This window comes from Grammomys surdaster, unplaced genomic scaffold, assembly GCF_004785775.1.
Source record: "Grammomys surdaster isolate TR1022 unplaced genomic scaffold, NIH_TR_1.0 125780, whole genome shotgun sequence".
NCBI lineage: Eukaryota > Metazoa > Chordata > Mammalia > Rodentia > Muridae > Grammomys > Grammomys surdaster.
The window spans coordinates 2,258,251-2,277,104 of NW_021620611.1; the positions used below are offsets into that span (position 1 = coordinate 2,258,251).

An 18,854-nucleotide genomic window follows, 5' to 3' on the forward strand; every position below is an offset into this window, starting at 1 on the left:
TCTCTCTCTCTCTCTCTCTCTCTCTCTCTCTCTCTCTCTCTCTCTCTCTCTCTCTCTCTCTGTGTGTGTGTCTGTACACAGATGAGGTTCTAGGTCTATCAATTTTCTCCTTAAACACCTAAGGGTTAATCAGTTTTGGGTCTCTTAGGAGAAGGATTTAATAACACATGACTACCCCAAGTGGAAAACAGCCAGCTCACCCCTGCACTTTAATTTGGTCTAATTACTCTTATTCCTAAAGCTTAAAAATGTATCCTAATGACATAAAAGTTCAATGTGCATATATACTCTCTAGTGTGAATATTATTATCCATTCAAATGATTACTTGGCTTTACAACTTTCATGGCTTCATATTAAAATTAAAACTTTTCAAGTAGCAACGACCTAAAATATACCTTAGTTCTACTACTTAACTTCTGAATCAATGGCTGTTTTCTGCAAATCCCAAGTAATTCTTAGAAGGAAATATTCTTGCCGAAGCCCTGCTGATTATCCACAGAGCCTGCTAACCCCACATAAAACCAAGTTGGGAAATATAATTTATAAAAAATAGTTTGAGACTGAGGAGTTAATAAGAACTAAAACTCAACTGTAACTACTGATACAGGACTGCAGCCTGGAGCTGAAGCAGAGTCTCAGACCCCACACTTCCAATTCTCTGACTCAGACATAAAGACATGAGGCAGTGTATTCAAACAGACACTGCACCCAACCACACACTCAAACACACTCAGTCGCTGCTTTAAATATACCAAACATGCTGGGTAATAAAACTTTAGTTACTATTTACACTTTATAATATAAGCAATAACATTAAACAACTAAGGCCAGTGGCTCTTCTTTGGGGAGAGTCAGGAAAAAGAGACTGAAGTATAAAAATATTAAATAAAGTCTAGCCTGTTTCTAAAGTCCTTTTACCTATAATACTAGCTGTTAATTTGTGCAGTTGCGAACCTGGAATACAGTACCCGATCTTGGGATGCCCTGATAGACTTCAGTATCTGTGATATTCTTGTATATCAAAGAGGGTAAAGATGCGGCACCAGGAGAGTGAGCTACTCTAAAATATACACCAGTACATAAAAGGTACACTGGGTACTTACTTACTTCTTTAGAAAGCTATGTATTTTTCTGGACTAATTACAACAATAAAGAACGTGAGCTTGAAAGCATCACCTTTTGTAATAAGCCCTAAGTTATCAGCTCAACTTTATTTTTAAGTGCTCTTAATACTAAAGTTGCTAAGACTGCACAGGCTGGCTTTCCCCTTAACTTCTGTATTTCCCAAACTATAATGAGTTCTCACTGTATTGCACACTGTACACTTCAATAGAGTCACAAGTTTAGGTTAAAGTCATTTTTGCCCTGGTAATTCAAAGCTTAAAGATGGAATTTTCTAGTGTAAAGTCTTACTAAAAAATTTAATCAAAATATCATTTAAATTTAAGTTTAATAAAATGATACCACTATATGAACTCTCAACAACTGTACTATATTATCATTCCTATGAGGTTTTTAAACTTTCTTTTCATATTATACTGGTTGTTAAAAGACAAAAATAATTTCAACATACATATACCATATACTGATACACAATCTACACATTGATGCACATACATACATACAACTATAAATACTCACAAATACAACATTGGCAGGTAACAGAAAGCATTTCCTTTGACATATGACATACTTTCTATACAAGTATTTCCTCAGATGCTTCAATACAACAGATATACACATAAATTACAAAAGATGTGCCCACGAGACCTAAGGAAACCTACCGTATGTACAAGTAACTTGCTGTATTCCCTGCTCCTTGTTCTTGCATACAAGTTAGCAAACTGCCATGCAGATTCAAGTATTTACTGACATTCTCTCCACATGCAATGAGCCAACTGCTATAAGATGCCCACTATAGATAGAGAATGAGAATGACCTCAGCTATCAGTCCTGTTAACTGCGAAGGATGGAAAAGGAGTCTGAAAGGAAATACAGTGACAAAGTACCTCTGTAATATGTCAGAGAGTAGTTTATGTGGATTGATAAAGTCCTCTGGATGCCATGATGATAGCAGATGTCAAATGCGTGGCGAGGCTTTTGCTAATTTACAAGCAGCCTGGCTGGGGTGAATGAAGGGAAGAGGCTGTGGAGCAAGGTCGGTCCTCTGCCTACAAAACTGTTTCTGTTTGAGTAACACAGATGCTCTGAAACAAGAGCTGACATGCTTCAGACCCCAAGATGCATTATCATTCCTGAACCACATCTACGTTTAACTGACACTACAATTCTGTTTTGCCTCTAGTGTGAGCTTTACAGGGAAAATACACGCTATCCGAACTACAATGGTATCATTTTTGGTGGCTGCTGACCTGAAAAAAATCTTGTGTTCATAATAACTAAACCACAAATACTTAGATGTTCATAACTAAGAAGCTTAATGTCAAGTAAGGCTTAACTGATGACTAACAGAAAAAAAAAAAAAGCCAAAGAATTTAAATTTCATGTAAAGCTAACTCCATCTAAGGTCTCTCTTATTTGTGAAGACAATGGAAAATTGACTTCTAATCAAAAAGGCAGATGATGATCGTATTTCAGAGCATGCTCCTTCATCCTTCATTCATCATGCTCTTTATATGATAAAGGGACAGAAGCTGAAGAAGAACCAGCATACCTTCCTGCTCTCAATTCCCAAGGAGATTATAACACAACCCTAGCTGGGCCTTGAAAGCCAGCAGGTTTTCCTCTTTCAGAACCAATTACCTCACACTATATTTGGCTTGGAAACAGTCCTCACCTTCAGGATGATGGGAAACAAAAACAAAACAAAACAAAAAAACCAAAAGAAAACAGAGGAGCACAGAGCACCTACATACGTCACAAGATTGTTGCATGAGAAAATGGCTCCATCTAAGTGCAATTTCAAACAGTTACATATAACCTAGAAACTACTTCTACCAGACGGCTCTCCCACATGCTGGTTTCATTGGGAATAATGGAAACATATATAAGTAACTGTTGACTTAATTAGACATTGCTAAGAGTTAGATAAATGATATATACTTTTAGAAGTACATTTTTAGAAATGCTAATGATATATCAATAAAACAAGGACTCTGAATAGAATTTTTAAAACTGGGTTCCTGGTAAATCTTTCTGGAAGCTAGCATGTGCAATAGGGGTGAAGCCCAAGACACACTCAGATTTTATACAAGGAGTACTTCAATGGTCAGTTTTTCAACAAGGCTATCATCAAAGCCTTTTGATGACTTGTTGATATTTTCAATACTAAGAATCATCCTTTAAAGTATTAATGTAATATAGATAATGCTTTATCATATAGAGAGGAATTCCAAGACTCCAGAGAACTGAGGTAGGGGTGAGAACAGGTATAGGTGGGACCGAATGAAGTACCATGGAAAGAAGGAGACAAGAGCTCCCTGTACCGTGCACTGGGCAACAGGCTTAGAGTAGCTGTACAAAGGACCACCTTTCATTTCTCAGGACTCAATACTGTGGGAGAAATAGGGTTGGCTATGGGCCAGACTCCCAGAATCCTATCATATCAGAGAACGCCGCATCCTTCCAGAGGCCTCAGGGAAGACACATTTTTAGCCTATCCCCCAAAGGTAGACAGCATTGCACGAGGGCAGTCTGGGGTTCTGACTCACAAACGACTGCCTCAGTTATTTTTCAAGATAAATGATGCAGACATAATAGTCCACAGCTTTAAAAGTGCCTTTGTCATCTGATTATCTACAAGCATGTCCAGAAGCTCTGGAGCCACCACTAGTGAGTCCTGTAACACAACAGTGGCAGAGCTAATGCTGAGGGCATTCCTAGACAATTCTCCATGTCAGAAACTCTGCAGCAAGGTACCATTCAATGTATATTAGATATTCTACATAAGTACACACAAAAATTCTATACATATAGACAAACACTGTGGACAAACACATATAGACATGTTAACTGTTCTTCAGCTACTGATGCTCAAAGATGATGCTCAAGACTCAAAGGTCTTGGTACCTTTCCCTTCAGGGATTACAAATACTTAGGCAAAAAGCAGACAGTGATAGTTCACCTTTTAGGAGAAAGACGACTTGCTTGGAAAATATTGGATTCACTAGGATGCTATGAAATAGTTCAGGTATATGGAACTACAATGTTAACTATCATATTCGCTTCATGGTTCTGAAATATAAATTAAATCACTGCCTTTACTTAAACGAGATAGATGTTTAAGGAAGTTTTTCCAATAGTGTGGCAAAATACCATGAAGCAAGCAGCTACCATACTGGAGAGAAGTGTTACTATTCTGGGGCACAAGCAAGGTGGGCATGTACAGAGGTGAAAGAAGGACAGGCTAATACACAGTCCTGTGACTAAATGCTAGTACATCCTAATGAGATGTCTCTATAAACTACCAGGATTTTTAACAGGCTTTCTCTAACTTACTAGAATCATGCTATTCATGCAAGAGCAGCTGATTCTCTGGTCATAGTACCTTCAACTAACCAAGTAGAAATAGAGGAAATATTTAAGGAGGATAAAGAATAGCTAAATGTCATCCTGTTAGTTTTGAAGATATTTTGATGGGAAGATAGTAGTTTTAGAGAATACAGTTTCAAGGCTGGAAACTGGACAGTTTTCAGCCACAGAGGAAGCTTACCTTTTACATCTTTCTCTTCCTCCACAGACAATATTCTACTTAATACTTTAAATTTTAAAGGGACTGCTTTGACTGTAAGGTGAAACCGTTTTGAATACAGGGAAAAATAAGATTAAATGTATACAAGTAACTCCAGGAGCCATGTTAATAGTGACACAGCAAGCCGGCGATAGAGATGGAGAGAACGCGCTAAGAAGCCGCACATACATCATCAGATCCCTCCATCCTCAATCCCTGTGATCAGACTGATCTCAGCTTCGGTCTGATGGCCACTGAGCCTGAGGAAGAACTGCAGCCAGAATGCTCCTTATTTGTCTTGATACAGAAAAGAAAAAGGAGGGGTGGTATTCATTTTCAACATTGTTTTGTTTCAACCAGGACATGATCTATGCCTGCACATCTATGTAAAAATGAATCTAGTCCTGGATGGAAAGGTATCAATCACAGAGATGATTTTGATTCCTAGTCTAGATCTCACGGGAGTGAGGTAACATTTCTATAGAAGACCATACATCCTAGTGCTGCAGCTCCACAGAGCTGACTACTGCCACCAGCCTTTAGAAAACAAAAGTGGCTTGGTATCAATCCATCCTCAGCCTCCCTTCAAGCAAGATGACTCCACTTCTGAATTCCCTTGCATGGCTGGAATGGAATGCACTCCTGAGACCAACTCCTGTGCTTCCCTAAGGTCTCCAGTCCTGTCATCCTCGTGCTCCCTTTTGTCCTGTGTCCAGCACCAACAACAGGTGCCAGGATGAACGCAGAAATGTCCCACCTTGGGACACCTTGACTCCCAGCACTGCCACTTTTATGTGAGCAACTATGAACTTTCAACTTCACCTCCGTGACTGGGCAGGATTTCACATGTAAAGTCTAGGATTTACTAAAGCACACAATGCTTGTCCAGTTATGTGTTTCACAATGGATTAAAAATTTAAACCTAAAAAAAGTACAACAGTTGATCAGGAATACATAAAATAACTGTGCAGAAGTGCAAATAAGAAAAAGCAGAAGGAGAAAGGATCTGTAATCCTCTCCTCCTCACAAAAGGTGCATTAGTTTTAAAGTTGGCCAAATCATCAAAGCAAGGAACTCAAGAGCAAAGACACCTGTACAGAAACTAACAAAAATATACAATATAAAAGGCTACTAATGCACCATTTAGTCACAGACTGTTTTTTTAAATATATTCACGGATTACCAGAAAGATCTTGAAAAACCCTATTTTGCTCCATGACCAGCACTTCCTGGCCGCTGATGGATTCTAAGTAACTTTTTGCTTAATGCCCGGTGTTTCAGGTCGGTGGTCCTTTCTCTCTGACACGTTGCGCTTGACCTTGGCAGTGACTGGAGATGCATCTGGGTTAAGGGAAGGACTTGAGTGTGACTTCTTCAGTCCCACTGGCTCATTTCCCTCAGAAGCCAGGAGCTCTTTGCCTCCTTCTTTCAGAACGCTGACATAAATTTCATAACGGGTTTTCTAAAGGCAAAATCAGACAAATGTAGTCAGTACAGTTTACAATTCCATGTGTGTAGCACACCTAGCTGGTTACTACACACAACATAATAAGTTTTTGAATATTTTACTTTATCCCAAGCTGACAAGTTACTTCTGTACTTATAACTGCAGAATGATGACTGACTCATTTATTCAGGTAAGAAACTAACCTAGAATTTTTGTTAGTATTTATTCTGAATTCTGAAGAAATCTCAATGTACTGGATAGAACACATGCATCTGAAATCGATGTGCCCAAGAGGGTGTGGGCAGCAGGAGTTTAACTGGATAGTTCCTCCACTCTGAACCCACCTACTAGTCCCCTGGCAGACAGTAATTCATTCCAGAAGCCATTCTGAGTTTCTACTGCTTTTCTTCTAGGATGAGCAGATTCTTAGTCTCAAGAGTATGAAGAGTGGTTACCAGGAAACAAGACAAGGCTCGCAGCACATGGAATTGCTTTCTGGCGCTTTTCTCATTCTATACCATTTCTTCTGTGACTGGCTGTTTAAGGAATGACATCGATGTTTCAGATAGCCCCCTTTTTCCCCTCTCCCATCTCTCTTGTGCTATGATACTTTGTTTTCTAATCATTGAAAACATTGTTTTATCCTTGACCCAACAGTGCTGTTTCTGTCCACATAACTTTCTAGAACTGTTGCATAGACATATTGAAAATTACAGACTTCTGATTTGATACATTATAGTCAAAATATGCTTTTCAGCATGCTGCTTCCATACACGGGGACTCTGGATAAGCCCTACAGGGCTTTATTTGTAAACAAGAGCATGCCAGATATAATGCTTTCCAAACAAAGGAAGGCAAATGCTGTTAAGACTGTGTATCTCTCAGGAATTTTTCTAGTCAGATTAAGGATTTGTATACATTGGTTTCAAGTGCTGTATTTCCAAGATATTTTCACTCAAAGTGAGAAGCCTGTTAGCTGGTCCACCTTTCTGCATCTGAGCATGGCACTGGCTTTGGTGATGACATTCACTGAGTGTCCTCATGCTAACATGAAGTTATTCACACAATTCATACAAAACTTGTAACACTACAATTCCTTTCACTTCTAAGGAAAGAAGCAAAGGGAAGCTCAAAGTCAGAAGGCATAGGAAGAAAACTGATTTGATTCCAAGCAAGGTTGACAGCAAAATCCATTTTGTAAACAGTTTCTTTCTAGAAATGACCATATAGATGACTGTGTATTGTAGGAGGGACTCACAGACACCGCTGGTTGGCCAATCAAAAGCTATTCTCAATTTCCTCTTTCTTGTCCCCAAAGACAGACACAAAGTAGGTGGCAGCTTATCCCCTCCTGCAACTAGGGTGGGCATGTGACACTCCAGAGACAAGTAGACAGAAAAGGAATGCTGGGAGCTCCTGGGAGAGATTCCCAGGACTGGCATCAGGGCAGAATTTAGCAGTTCTATAACCTCACTCTTCGTAAAATATTTATTTTACTGCTGTGCATGTGTGTGCCTGTGTACCCAAGTACAGGGCCTACGAGCTCAGAGGCATGAGGTACTTCCGGTGTTACAGGAGGTGATAGACTGCCTGGCATGGGTGTTTGGAATTGAATCTCAAGAGCAATGTGCACTCTTACGCAGAGTCATCTCTGTAGCTCCAAAGCCTTACTCTCCGCCCCCCACCCACCCATTTGACATGATTCCTAAAGCTCTTACCATGTGATGTGGGGGAGGGAGTATGGAGACAAAAGGAAAACATGCTTGGCCTGAGGGAAATAAAAAGACCCCCCAAAGAGGAAAATGTCTGATATTCTGGTCCAATGAGCTGATCCTAACCCTAAAAATCCCCACACCCTCAGATTTATAAAGACAAATCACAACTTTCGGTATGTAAGAAGGCACTATCAACAGTCCTTATTTGTCACTGAAAGCATTGCCAACTGATAAGTATCCCAATTTTCAGAAAGAAGAAAATGAAAGGGAACATGCTTACCATTACCTCAGAAGGCCATATGAGAGCTTAGTCAGAGCATTGCTAATCAAAAGGTCCTCAGCATTACATATTGTTACACGTGTCCCCCAATCAGAAGACCAAGCTATGTGAAACCCAATGATACCCTGGTTCTACAACCATATTTATGATAAGAATTTATTATTGCTGGGCAGTGGTGGTGCATGTCTTTAATCCCAGCACTTGGGAGGCAGAGACAGGCCAATTTCTGAGTTCGAGGCCAGCCTGGTCTACAGAGTGAGTTCCAGCGCAGTCAGGACTACACAGAGAAACCCTGTCTCAAAAAAAAAAAAAAAACCCAAAAAAAAGAAAAAAAAGAATTTATTATGCTGTCTCCAATCTGTCCTGGTGGTAAAATTAAAATTGTGGAAAGATTATTTTCATTGAGTACATGATCTTGTGTATGTGACTTATAGGCAGTTTAAAAACAGACTCAGGAAGCCATGGTGTGACATACTATTCATGTGGCAAGGGGATATGAAAGATCGTGTATTTATAAGTCATAAAAAGGATGCGAGGAGAGAAGGTGGCAGGAGATGTTAGGGCTAGTTCCTATCGCTGTGAAGAGGCAGATACCACTGAGAGAATTTACATCATGCATCTCAGTTTGACTACAATATAGGTATCACAAGTCAACAGTAAGAGCTGATCAAAACATAGAGAGCAGAGCACAGAGCCATGGTCATGTATGAGTCATCTACTTGGAAGAAGAGTGAAGGAGGACCAGAGAAAAGGACTGCTCTGTTAGAGGAAGCAAGGAAAGGAAAGCAGGCGTACGAACTCACAAATGGCTAGCCTCCTTTCTGATTAAAGACATGAAGCCCCTTTCTTCATTTCTCCCTGTGCTCTCTTTGTGGGGTAGAAAGGTTGCACTTTTAACTACTGACTTCCTCTTTGAGAGGTGATTTTCTGTCTTCCTTTCTTAAAAGACAAGCTTCTCATAGGATAAACTAGGCAGTATAAGTTTTAAGCTAAAGCTTAAACAATGATCCATTGAGAAGAACAACTGTACTCATTCCTATATTTTCTACTTCATTTTTTGATTGAAATCGAATTACATGACTTTTTGGAGATCATCACAGAAAATCACACATGGGCACCACGCAGAGAGCAACAAATCATGGGGAACCCAGCCCCAAAGAACATCTATTATATCACAGTCTCTGTATCTATGTAGCTCAGGGAACACGGAGGAGGAAGAGGCAAAGAGACCGAACTCTTTCTCCAAGCACTTTAATGTTAAGTCATTCACTTTACTATACATTCTCTGAGGGTATTATAATACATGACACAATGGACATGATTAGATCAAGTTGTTAGATAAGTGTCACCCCAGACATTGTACTAGGAACAGTAAAGATCTTTTCTACTCTTGTTAAATACTCAGTGAAATGTCAACGGAGTTATGCTGCCAAGGTACTGTGGACCATGAAAAGTCATCCCTCCTCCCTGTAGCTATCTTTGGAGTCCCTTCCCCAAGCTCCTTTCCAAGCATTGGTAATGGTGATTCCATTTTAGACATCTGTAAGATCAAGTTTTTAACATATGGGAATTTTTTTGTATATCTGATTTATGTAACAATGATGGTGTCTAGCTCCATTCATGTTGCTACAAATGCTAAATATTCATTCCTATTTTATGACTGAGTAAGACATAAACATACACATGATTATAATACCAAATATAACAATACACCTTTTCTTTATCTATTTGTCCATTCATTGATGGGCATTTAAGTTGAGATTCCTTATCTTGGTTATTATCGACAGTTAAATAAACCCATGGATGCAAATGTCTCTCTGACACTGATTCCAGTGATACACCCAGCAGTGAGTGGAGTTGCCTGATCACATATGACTGATTGTAAGCTTTGAGGAACTCGCATACAGCACGCTACAATGACTGTAAGAGTTGGCATCAAGCCCTTCCGCCTCTGCCTGGTCCTTTGGACTGGGGCAGACACAGAATCGGTCTGCTCCTGTCCTGTGGAGATACTGAATTCTGAGTCATCCTAGAAGAGACACTGCACTCAGAGCAGCCGGTAAGAACCCCATCTCACTCCCTAAACCCCAGAGATACATCTGGGAGTCAGGGACATTCAGGACACAGCAGCTACCCAAACCCCGCCCCTCCGGAATTCCACTTCCCTCCCACCCCTGCCTGGTCCTTTGGGCTGGGGCAGACACAGAATCGGTCTGCTCCTGTCCTGTGGAGATACTGAATCCTGAGTCATCGAGGAGCCACTGCACTCAGAGCAGCCGAGGATCCACTGCACTCAGAGCAGAAGGATTTCCAGATCCAAGAGGTGGCCTGAGTCCCAGGAGTTCTTCCACATAGGAGATTAGGAGCATAAGACCACAGAGACATCTGGACTCTGAGGAGCTCTGCAACAAGCAAGATAACTGGAAATACAGACTCCAGTCTTACACAGTGAGGGCAGGTACCACTAGAGTTAACCAGATGGCGAAAGGCAAGCGCAAGAACATAAGCAATAGAAACCAAAGTTTCTTGGCATCATCAGTACCCAGTTCTCCCAATATAGCAAGCCCTGGACACCCCATCACACCGGAAAAGCAGGATTCAGAATTAAAATCACTTCTCATGATGATGATAGAGGATTATAAGAAGGAATTAAGTAACTCCCTTAAAGAAATACAGGAGAGTACAAGTAAACAGATAGAAGCCCTTAAAGAGGAATCACAGAAATCCCTTAAAGAAATGCAAGAAAACACAAAGAAGGAATTAAACAAAAACATTCAGGATCTGAAACTGGAAATAGAAACAATAAAGAAAGCTCAAAGGGAGACAACCATGGAGATAGAAAACCTAAGAAAGAGATCAGGAGTCATAGACACAAGCATCTCCAACCGAATACAAGAAACAGAAGAGAGAATCTCAAATGCAGAAGATACGGTGGAAAATATTGACACCGTTGTCAAAGAAAATGCAAAATGCAAAAAACTCCTAACTCAAAACATCCAGGAAATCCAGGACACAATGAGAAGACCAAACCTAAGGATAATAGGTATAGATGAGAATGAAGATTCCCAACTTAAAGGGACAGTAAATATCTTCAACAAAATTATTGAGGAAAACTTCCCTAACCTAAAGAACAAGATGCCCATAAACATACAAGAAGCCTAAAGAACACCAAATAGACTAGACCAGAAAAGAAATACCTCCCGTCACATAATAATCAAAACATCAGATGCACAAAACGAAGAAAAAATACTAAAAGCAGTGAGGGAACAAGGTCAAGTGACATACAAAGGCAGACCTATAAGAATTACACCAGACTTCTCACCAGAGACTATAAAAGCCAGAAGAGCCTGGACTGACAAAATACAGACCCCAAGAGAACACAATTGCCAGCCCAGATTACTATACCCAACAAAACTCTCAATCACTATAGATGGTGAAACCAAGATATTCCATGACAAAACCAAATTTGCACAGTATCTTCTCACAAACCCAGCACTTCAAAGGATAATTGATGGAAAATGCCAACACAACCTAGAAAAAGCAAGGAAGTAATCTTCCAACAACCCCAAAAGAAGATAACTATACAAACATAATTCTACCTCTAATAACAAAAATAACAGGAAGCCACAATCATTTTTCCTTAATATCTCTTAACATCAATGGTCTCAATTCCCCAATAAAAAGACGCAGATTATCAGACTGGATACACAAACAAGACCCAGAATTTTGCTGCATACAGGAAACACACCTCAGTGACAAAGACAGACACTACCTCAGAATAAAAGGGTGGAAAACAATTTTCCAAGCCAATGGTCCCAAGAAACAAGCTGGAGTAGCTATTCTAATATCAAATAAAATCAACTTTCATCCAAAATTAATCAAAAAAGATAAGGAAGGACACATCATACTCATCAAAGGAAAAATCTACCAAGGTGAACTCTCAATTCTGAACATCTATGCTCCAAATGCAAGGGCACCTACATACATAAAAGAAACTTTACTAAAGCTCAAAACACACATTACACCTCACACAATAATAGTGGGGGATTTCAACACCCCTGTTTCAGCAATGGACAGATCATGGAAACAGAAACTAAACCGAGACACTTTGACATTAATAGAAGAAGTTATGAACCAAATGGACTTAACAGACATCTATAGAACATTTCATCCTAAAACAAAAGAATATACCTTTTTCTCAGCACCTCATGGTACCTTCTCCAAAATAGACCATATACTTGGTCACAAAACAGGCCTCTACAGATACAAAAAGATTGAAATAATCCCTTTCATTTTATCAGATCACCACGGACTAAGACTGGTCTTTAATAATGACAAAACCAATGGAAAACCCACGTGCACATGGAAACTGAACAACTCTCTACTCAATGATGACTTGGTCAAGGAAGAAATAAAGAAAGGAATCAAAAACTTTTTAGAATTCAATGAAAATGAGGACACATCATACCAAAACTTGTGGGACTCCATGAAGGCAGTGATAAGAGGAAAACTCATAGCTCTAAGTGCCTACAAAAAGAAACTGGAAAGAGCACACACTAACAACTTGACTGCACAACTAAAAGCTCTAGAACAAAAAGAAGCAAATACACCCAGGAGGAGTAGAAGGCAGGAAATAATCAAACTCAGGGCTGAAGTCAACCAAATGGAAACAGAAAGAACAATACAAAATATCAATAAAACCAGGAGTTGGTTCTTTGTGAAAATCAACAAGATAGATAAACCGTTAGCCAGATTAACCAGAGGGCACAGAGACAGTTTCCAAATTAATAAAATCAGAACTGAAAAGGGAGACATAACAACAGAAACTGAAGAAATTCAAAAAATCATCAGATCCTACTATAAAGGCCTATACTCAACAAAACTGGAAAACCTGGATGAAATGGACAATTTCCTAGACAGCTACCAGGTACCAAAGTTAAACCAGGAGCAAATAAACCATCTAAATAGTCCCATAACCCCTCAGGCAATAGCAGCAGTCATTAAAAGTCTCCCCACTAAAAAAAGCCCAGGACCAGATGGTTTTAGTGCTGAATTCTATCAGACCTTCAAGGAAGACCTAATACCAATTCTCTTCAAACTATTCCACAAAATAGAAACAGAAAGAACACTACCCAATTCGTTCTATGAAGCTACAATTACACTCATACCCAAACCCCACAAGGACCCGACAAAGAAAGAGAACTTCAGACCAATCTCCCTTATGAACATCGATGCAAAAATACTCAATAAAATTCTAGCAAACCGAATCCAAGACCACATCAAAACAATCATCCATCATGATCAAGTAGGTTTTATCCCAGGAATGCAGGGATGGTTCAATATTCGGAAATCCATCAATGTAATCCACTATATAAACAAACTTAAAGAAAAGAACCACATGATCATCTCACTAGATGCTGAGAAAGCATTTGACAAAATTCAACATCCCTTCATGATAAAAGTCTTGGAAAGATCAGGAATTCAAGGCCCCTACCTAAACATAGTAAAAGCAATTTACAGCAAACCAGTAGCCAACATCAAGCTAAATGGAGAGAAACTTGAAGCAATCCCACTAAGATCAGGGACTAGACAAGGCTGCCCACTCTCCCCCTACCTATTCAATATAGTACTGGAAGTCCTAGCCAGAGCAATTAGACAACAAAAAGAAGTCAAAGGGATACAAATAGGAAAGGAAGAAGTCAAAATATCGCTATTTGCAGATGATATGATAGTATACTTAAGTGACCCCCAAACTTCCACCAGAGAACTCCTAAACCTGATAAACAACTTCAGCAAAGTGGGTGGTTATAAAATCAACTCAAACAAATCAGTAGCCTTCCTCTACATGAAAGATAAACAGACTGAAAAAGAAATTAGGGAAATGACACCCTTCACAATAGTTGCAAATAACATAAAATACCTTGGTGTGAATCTAACCAAGGAAGTGAAAGACCTGTATGACAAGAACTACAAGTCTCTGAAGAAAGAAATCGATGAAGATCTCAGAAGATGGAAAGATCTCCCATGCTCATGGATTGGCAGGATTAATATAATAAAAATGGCCATCTTGCCAAAAGCAATCTACAGATTCAATGCAATCCCCATTAAAATCCCAACTCAATTCTTCACAGAGTTAGAAAAGGAAATTCTCAAATTCATATGGAATAACAAAAAACCCAGGATAGCGAAAACTATTCTCAACAATAAAAGAACTTCTGGAGGAATCACCATCCCTGACCTCAAGGTGTACTACAGAGCAATAGTGATAAAAACTACCTGGTATTGGTACAGAGACAGGCAGGAAGATCAATGGAATAGAATTGAAGACCCAGAAATGAACCCACACTCCTATGGTCACTTGATCTTTGACAAAGGAGCTAAAATCGTCCAGTGGAAAAAGGACAGCATTTTTAACAAATGGTGCTGGTTCAACTGGAGGACAACATGTAGAAGAATGAAAATTGATCCATTCTTATCCCCTTGTACAAAGCTCAAGTCTAAGTAGATAAAGGACCTCCACATAAAACCAGATACACTGAAACTAATAGAAGAGAAGGTGGGGAAGAGCCTCGAATACTTGGGGACAGGGGAAAAGTTCCTGAACAGAACTCCAATGGCATATGCTCTAAGATCAAGAATTGACAAATGGGACTTCATAAAATTCCAAAGTTTCTGTAAGGCAAAGGACACTGTCGATAGGACAAAACGACAACCAACAAATTTGGAAAAGATCTTTACCAATCCTTCATCTGATAGAGGGCTAATATCCAATATATATAAAGAACTCAAGAAATTAGACTCCAGACAACCAAATTACCCTATTAAAAAATGGGGTATAGAGCTTAACAAAGAATTTTCAATGGAAGAAACTCGAATGGCCGAGAAGCACCTAAAGAAATGTTCAGCATCCTTAGTCGTCAGGGAAATGCAAATCAAAACAACCCTGAGATTCCATCTCACACCAGTCAGAATAGCTAAGATTAAAAACTCAGGTGATAATAGATGCTGGCGAGGGTGTGGAGAAAGAGGAACACTCCTCCATTGTTGGTGGGACTGCAAGATGGTGCAACCACTTTGGGAATCAGTGTGGTGGTTCCTCAGAAAATTGGACATAGCATTACCTGAGGATCCAGCTATACCACTCCTAGGCATATACCCAGAAGATGCTCGAACATATAACAAGGACATATGCTCAACTATGTTCATAGCAGCCTTATTTATAATAGCCAGGAGCTGGAAAGAACCCAGATGTCCTTCAACTGAAGAATGGATTCAAAAAATGTGGTATATTTACACAATGGAGTATTACTCAGCTATTAAAAACAATGAATTTGAGAAGTTCCTAGGTAAATGGATGGAACTAGAAATTATCATCCTGAGTGAGGTAAGCCAATCACAAAAGAACACACATGGTATTCACTCACTGATTATTGGATATTAGCCCAGAACCTTGAAATGCCCAAGATGCAACTCACAGGCCACATGAAGCTCATAAAGAAGGAAGACCAAGTGGGGGTGATTCGGTCCTTCTTAGAAGGAGCAACAAAATACTCAAGGGAGCAAATATGGAGACAAAGTGAGGGACAGAAACTGAAGGAGGGGCCGTCTGAAGACCACTCCACCTGAGTATCTACCCCATGTGCAGCCACCAAAGGTAGATGCTGATGTGGAAGTCAGGAAGTGCATGCTGATAAGAGCCTGATATGGATGTCTCCTCAGAGGTCTTCAAGAGTCTGACATATTCAGAGGCAGATGCTCACAACTAGCCATTGAACTGATCATGGGGTTCTCAATGGAGGAGTTAGAATGAAGACTGAAAGAGCTGAAAGGATTTGCGGCACCATGAGGAGGGCAATAATACCAACCAACCACAGCTCCCAGGGTCTAAACCACCAGCCTGGGAGCACTTAGGGAGGGATCCAGGGCTTTAGCTGAATATGTAAGAGTGGAGGGCCCTGCTGGGCATAGGTGGAAGATGAGATCCTTGACCTCATGAAGGCTGGACGCCCCAGTGGGTGGGAATTTTGAGGGTGGGGAAGTGGGAGTGGGGGGGTAGATAGAGGTTACATCCACAGAGAAGGAGGAGGAGTGAGGGGATTGGGGGTTCCTGGGTGGGTGGGGGATGGGGTAAGGGGACAACATATGAAATGTAAATAAAACATCCAATAAAAAAATGCAAAAAAAAAAGAGTTGGCATCAATAACAGCATACGAGTCTTCTCTCTTCCTCTGCATCACTACCACATTTTCATATGTTTGTTTTCCTTTTTGACAAAAGCTATTTTAAGTGGGGCAAGATACGTCACTTTTGCTTTGATTTTTATTTTTCCCAAACTAGTATACTGTGGAACATTTTTTCATACTTGTTGGTTATTTGCACATTCTTTTGGGCAATGTCCACTCAGGTCATTTGCCATCCCCTACCCACTGCCTTGTTCTGTAATCCCATTTCCACAACCCCTCCAGCTGCTCATAATTTCTATTTAAATCTTTCGTTCCTTTCCTTTTCCTTTTGATCTGTATGTACATCATTCTGGATATTACCCATCAGATGAATCATTTGCAAGCACTCTCTCTCATTAAGCAAGTTCCTTCTTTATATTGTTGATTATTTCCTTTGATGTGCAGATATATTTTTTTTTAAAAAAAACCCCATTTGTTAATTTTTAGTTTCATTGACTATGCTTTTGGAATCATATTACCCAAAAACTTTGCCCAGACAAACCAATACAGACAAAATCATGAACTGTTATGTTTTCCTTACAGTTCTTTCTCTCCCTCCCTCCCTCACTCCCTCCTTTCCTCCCTCCCTCCCTCCCTCCCTCTTGTCCTCTCTTCCTTCCTCTTTCTTCCTCCCTCCTTTATACATACATTTTTAAAAATTTTTTTAAAAACCAGAGTCTTTCAATAAACCTGAAGCCCACCAACTTGCCTAGACTGAGTAGCCATCAAGTCCCAGGAATTCTCCTGTCTCCACCTCCTGAGCACTGGGATTGCAGGTCCATTCCTCAGTGTCTATCTCTTTTCTGTAGAAGCTGGAATTGAACTCAGGTCTCATGTTAACATTCTGTTTTCTCCACCACTGTATGTATGTATGTATGTATGTATGTATGTATGCATGCAAATATATACATATATATACATATATATTTGCATGTATATATATATACATCTTTTTAAAAAATTGATGTGTAAGACTTAAAAAAACAACCAGGATTCAGAAGGTCAACCTGGACTGAAGAATCTTATGAATGACATTTAGCAAAGGGATTGCTGCTTCTTTAACAGCCTGGTCCTTGTCACAAACGGAGCAGAATTTTATTTTATTTATTTTAATTAAAAATATTCATGTGACGAGCCTGAGGAGAAGAAACAAAGTTAAAAATCAAACACAATAATTCCTGCCATGCCTTCAGTCTCCTCTTTGGCCATAAGCCCTGGCCCTGGCCCTTGGTGTGTGTGTGTGTGTGTGTGTGTGTGTGTGTGTGTGTGTGTCTGCTGGGGCATTTCTGTGAAAGCCCTTATGCTACTCTGATCTCAGGTGATAAACTAAGGTAATCATTTTGAAACCATAAAATAAGCATGAAAATAAAAGTCATCATGTTCCAGACTAGAAATTTAGCAAGATTATATACATTTGCAATGAGAGCATTTGGCAGACAGTAACCACCCACTTATATTTGTTTTAGATTGAGATGTAAGAACATTTATGCTGTTTAAACATTTGGTCAATTTTCTACCATTTGTAGCCGAAAGCTTTCCTGAGTAATAAAACAGCACTTCTCTTGGTCTGAAGCATCAAAAACAGCCTTATTGAGCACCAATGCACCTCTTGTCTTAATTATATTTTTGAAAAGATTACTTGGTTAATAAATTGTGGTATGGTATAAGTTCGCTGCTTTTGGTTTTCTGAATAGACAATGATTCATTGATAGACTTTACTTTGCTATTGGCCACAAGGTGGTTACAAACGAAATACTATTCAGTGACTATTAAGTCCATTTGTTTTATGTTCCTCATTTGTTCTCTGTGGCTGAGTACAATTCTCTTAGTCTTTTCCTGGATGTCTACTATATGCAGAATATCTTATAGTTTCTAAGAGATTCTAAGAGCTTTCAGAGTCTGATTAAAATCCCAGTATAGCGAGCAAAGTAGAGAACATTTTACATCATGAAGAAGAAAATATGATGATAAAGACTTTCCCCCTTGACTCTACTTTCTCTATATCCTATGTTCAGTCTGTGAGCAAGTCCCATTCATCTATCTTCACAATGAATTCGGAACCCTGTGCTTTCTCAGTGCCCTTCCAAATCCGACACAAGCACAATCACCTCTGGGATACACTATGAGAGAAGCTGCCTAGCTGCCTCTTTGATCCCCTCTCTAGCACTCACGTACACTCGTCTTAAGAGACACTGATGTGAGACACTGCATGCTGTCACTGCTTAAGGTACCCCAAGGCCACCGATCCTTAAAACTAAAACCCCAGATCCTTCACATGGCCTAGATATGACGAATCTCTGCTGTCACTCCTTGTGTCCCCAACTCCACAGCTTTTCTCTTAAAGAACGCTCTGGGCTACAGTGTACCAAAGGGACTGCCTCCTGGCTGCTCTTGCATATGCCAGGCACACATCTTCAGGGCCTCTTGCATTTTCTAGTTTCTTTGACTTCAATGTGCTTTGCCCACAAATCCTCAGAGACCACACTCTACTGTTCTTCC

General features: G+C 39.7%; 1 protein-coding gene across 3 annotated transcripts in view; it reads right to left on the reverse strand.

Annotated features, from left to right (window-relative positions):
• Window positions 1–1,403: 1,403 nt before the first annotated feature.
• The window catches only part of Psd3 (pleckstrin and Sec7 domain containing 3), a 435,293-nt gene continuing 417,842 nt past the window's right edge, over window positions 1,404–18,854 (reverse strand). For all 3 annotated transcript variants that reach the window (XM_028789051.1, XM_028789050.1, XM_028789052.1), the window contains exon 16: window positions 1,404–6,153. In XM_028789051.1, the coding sequence (XP_028644884.1) occupies window positions 5,938–6,153 (216 nt within the window). In that variant the 3' untranslated portion in view covers window positions 1,404–5,937. The remainder of the gene's footprint in view (window positions 6,154–18,854) is intronic.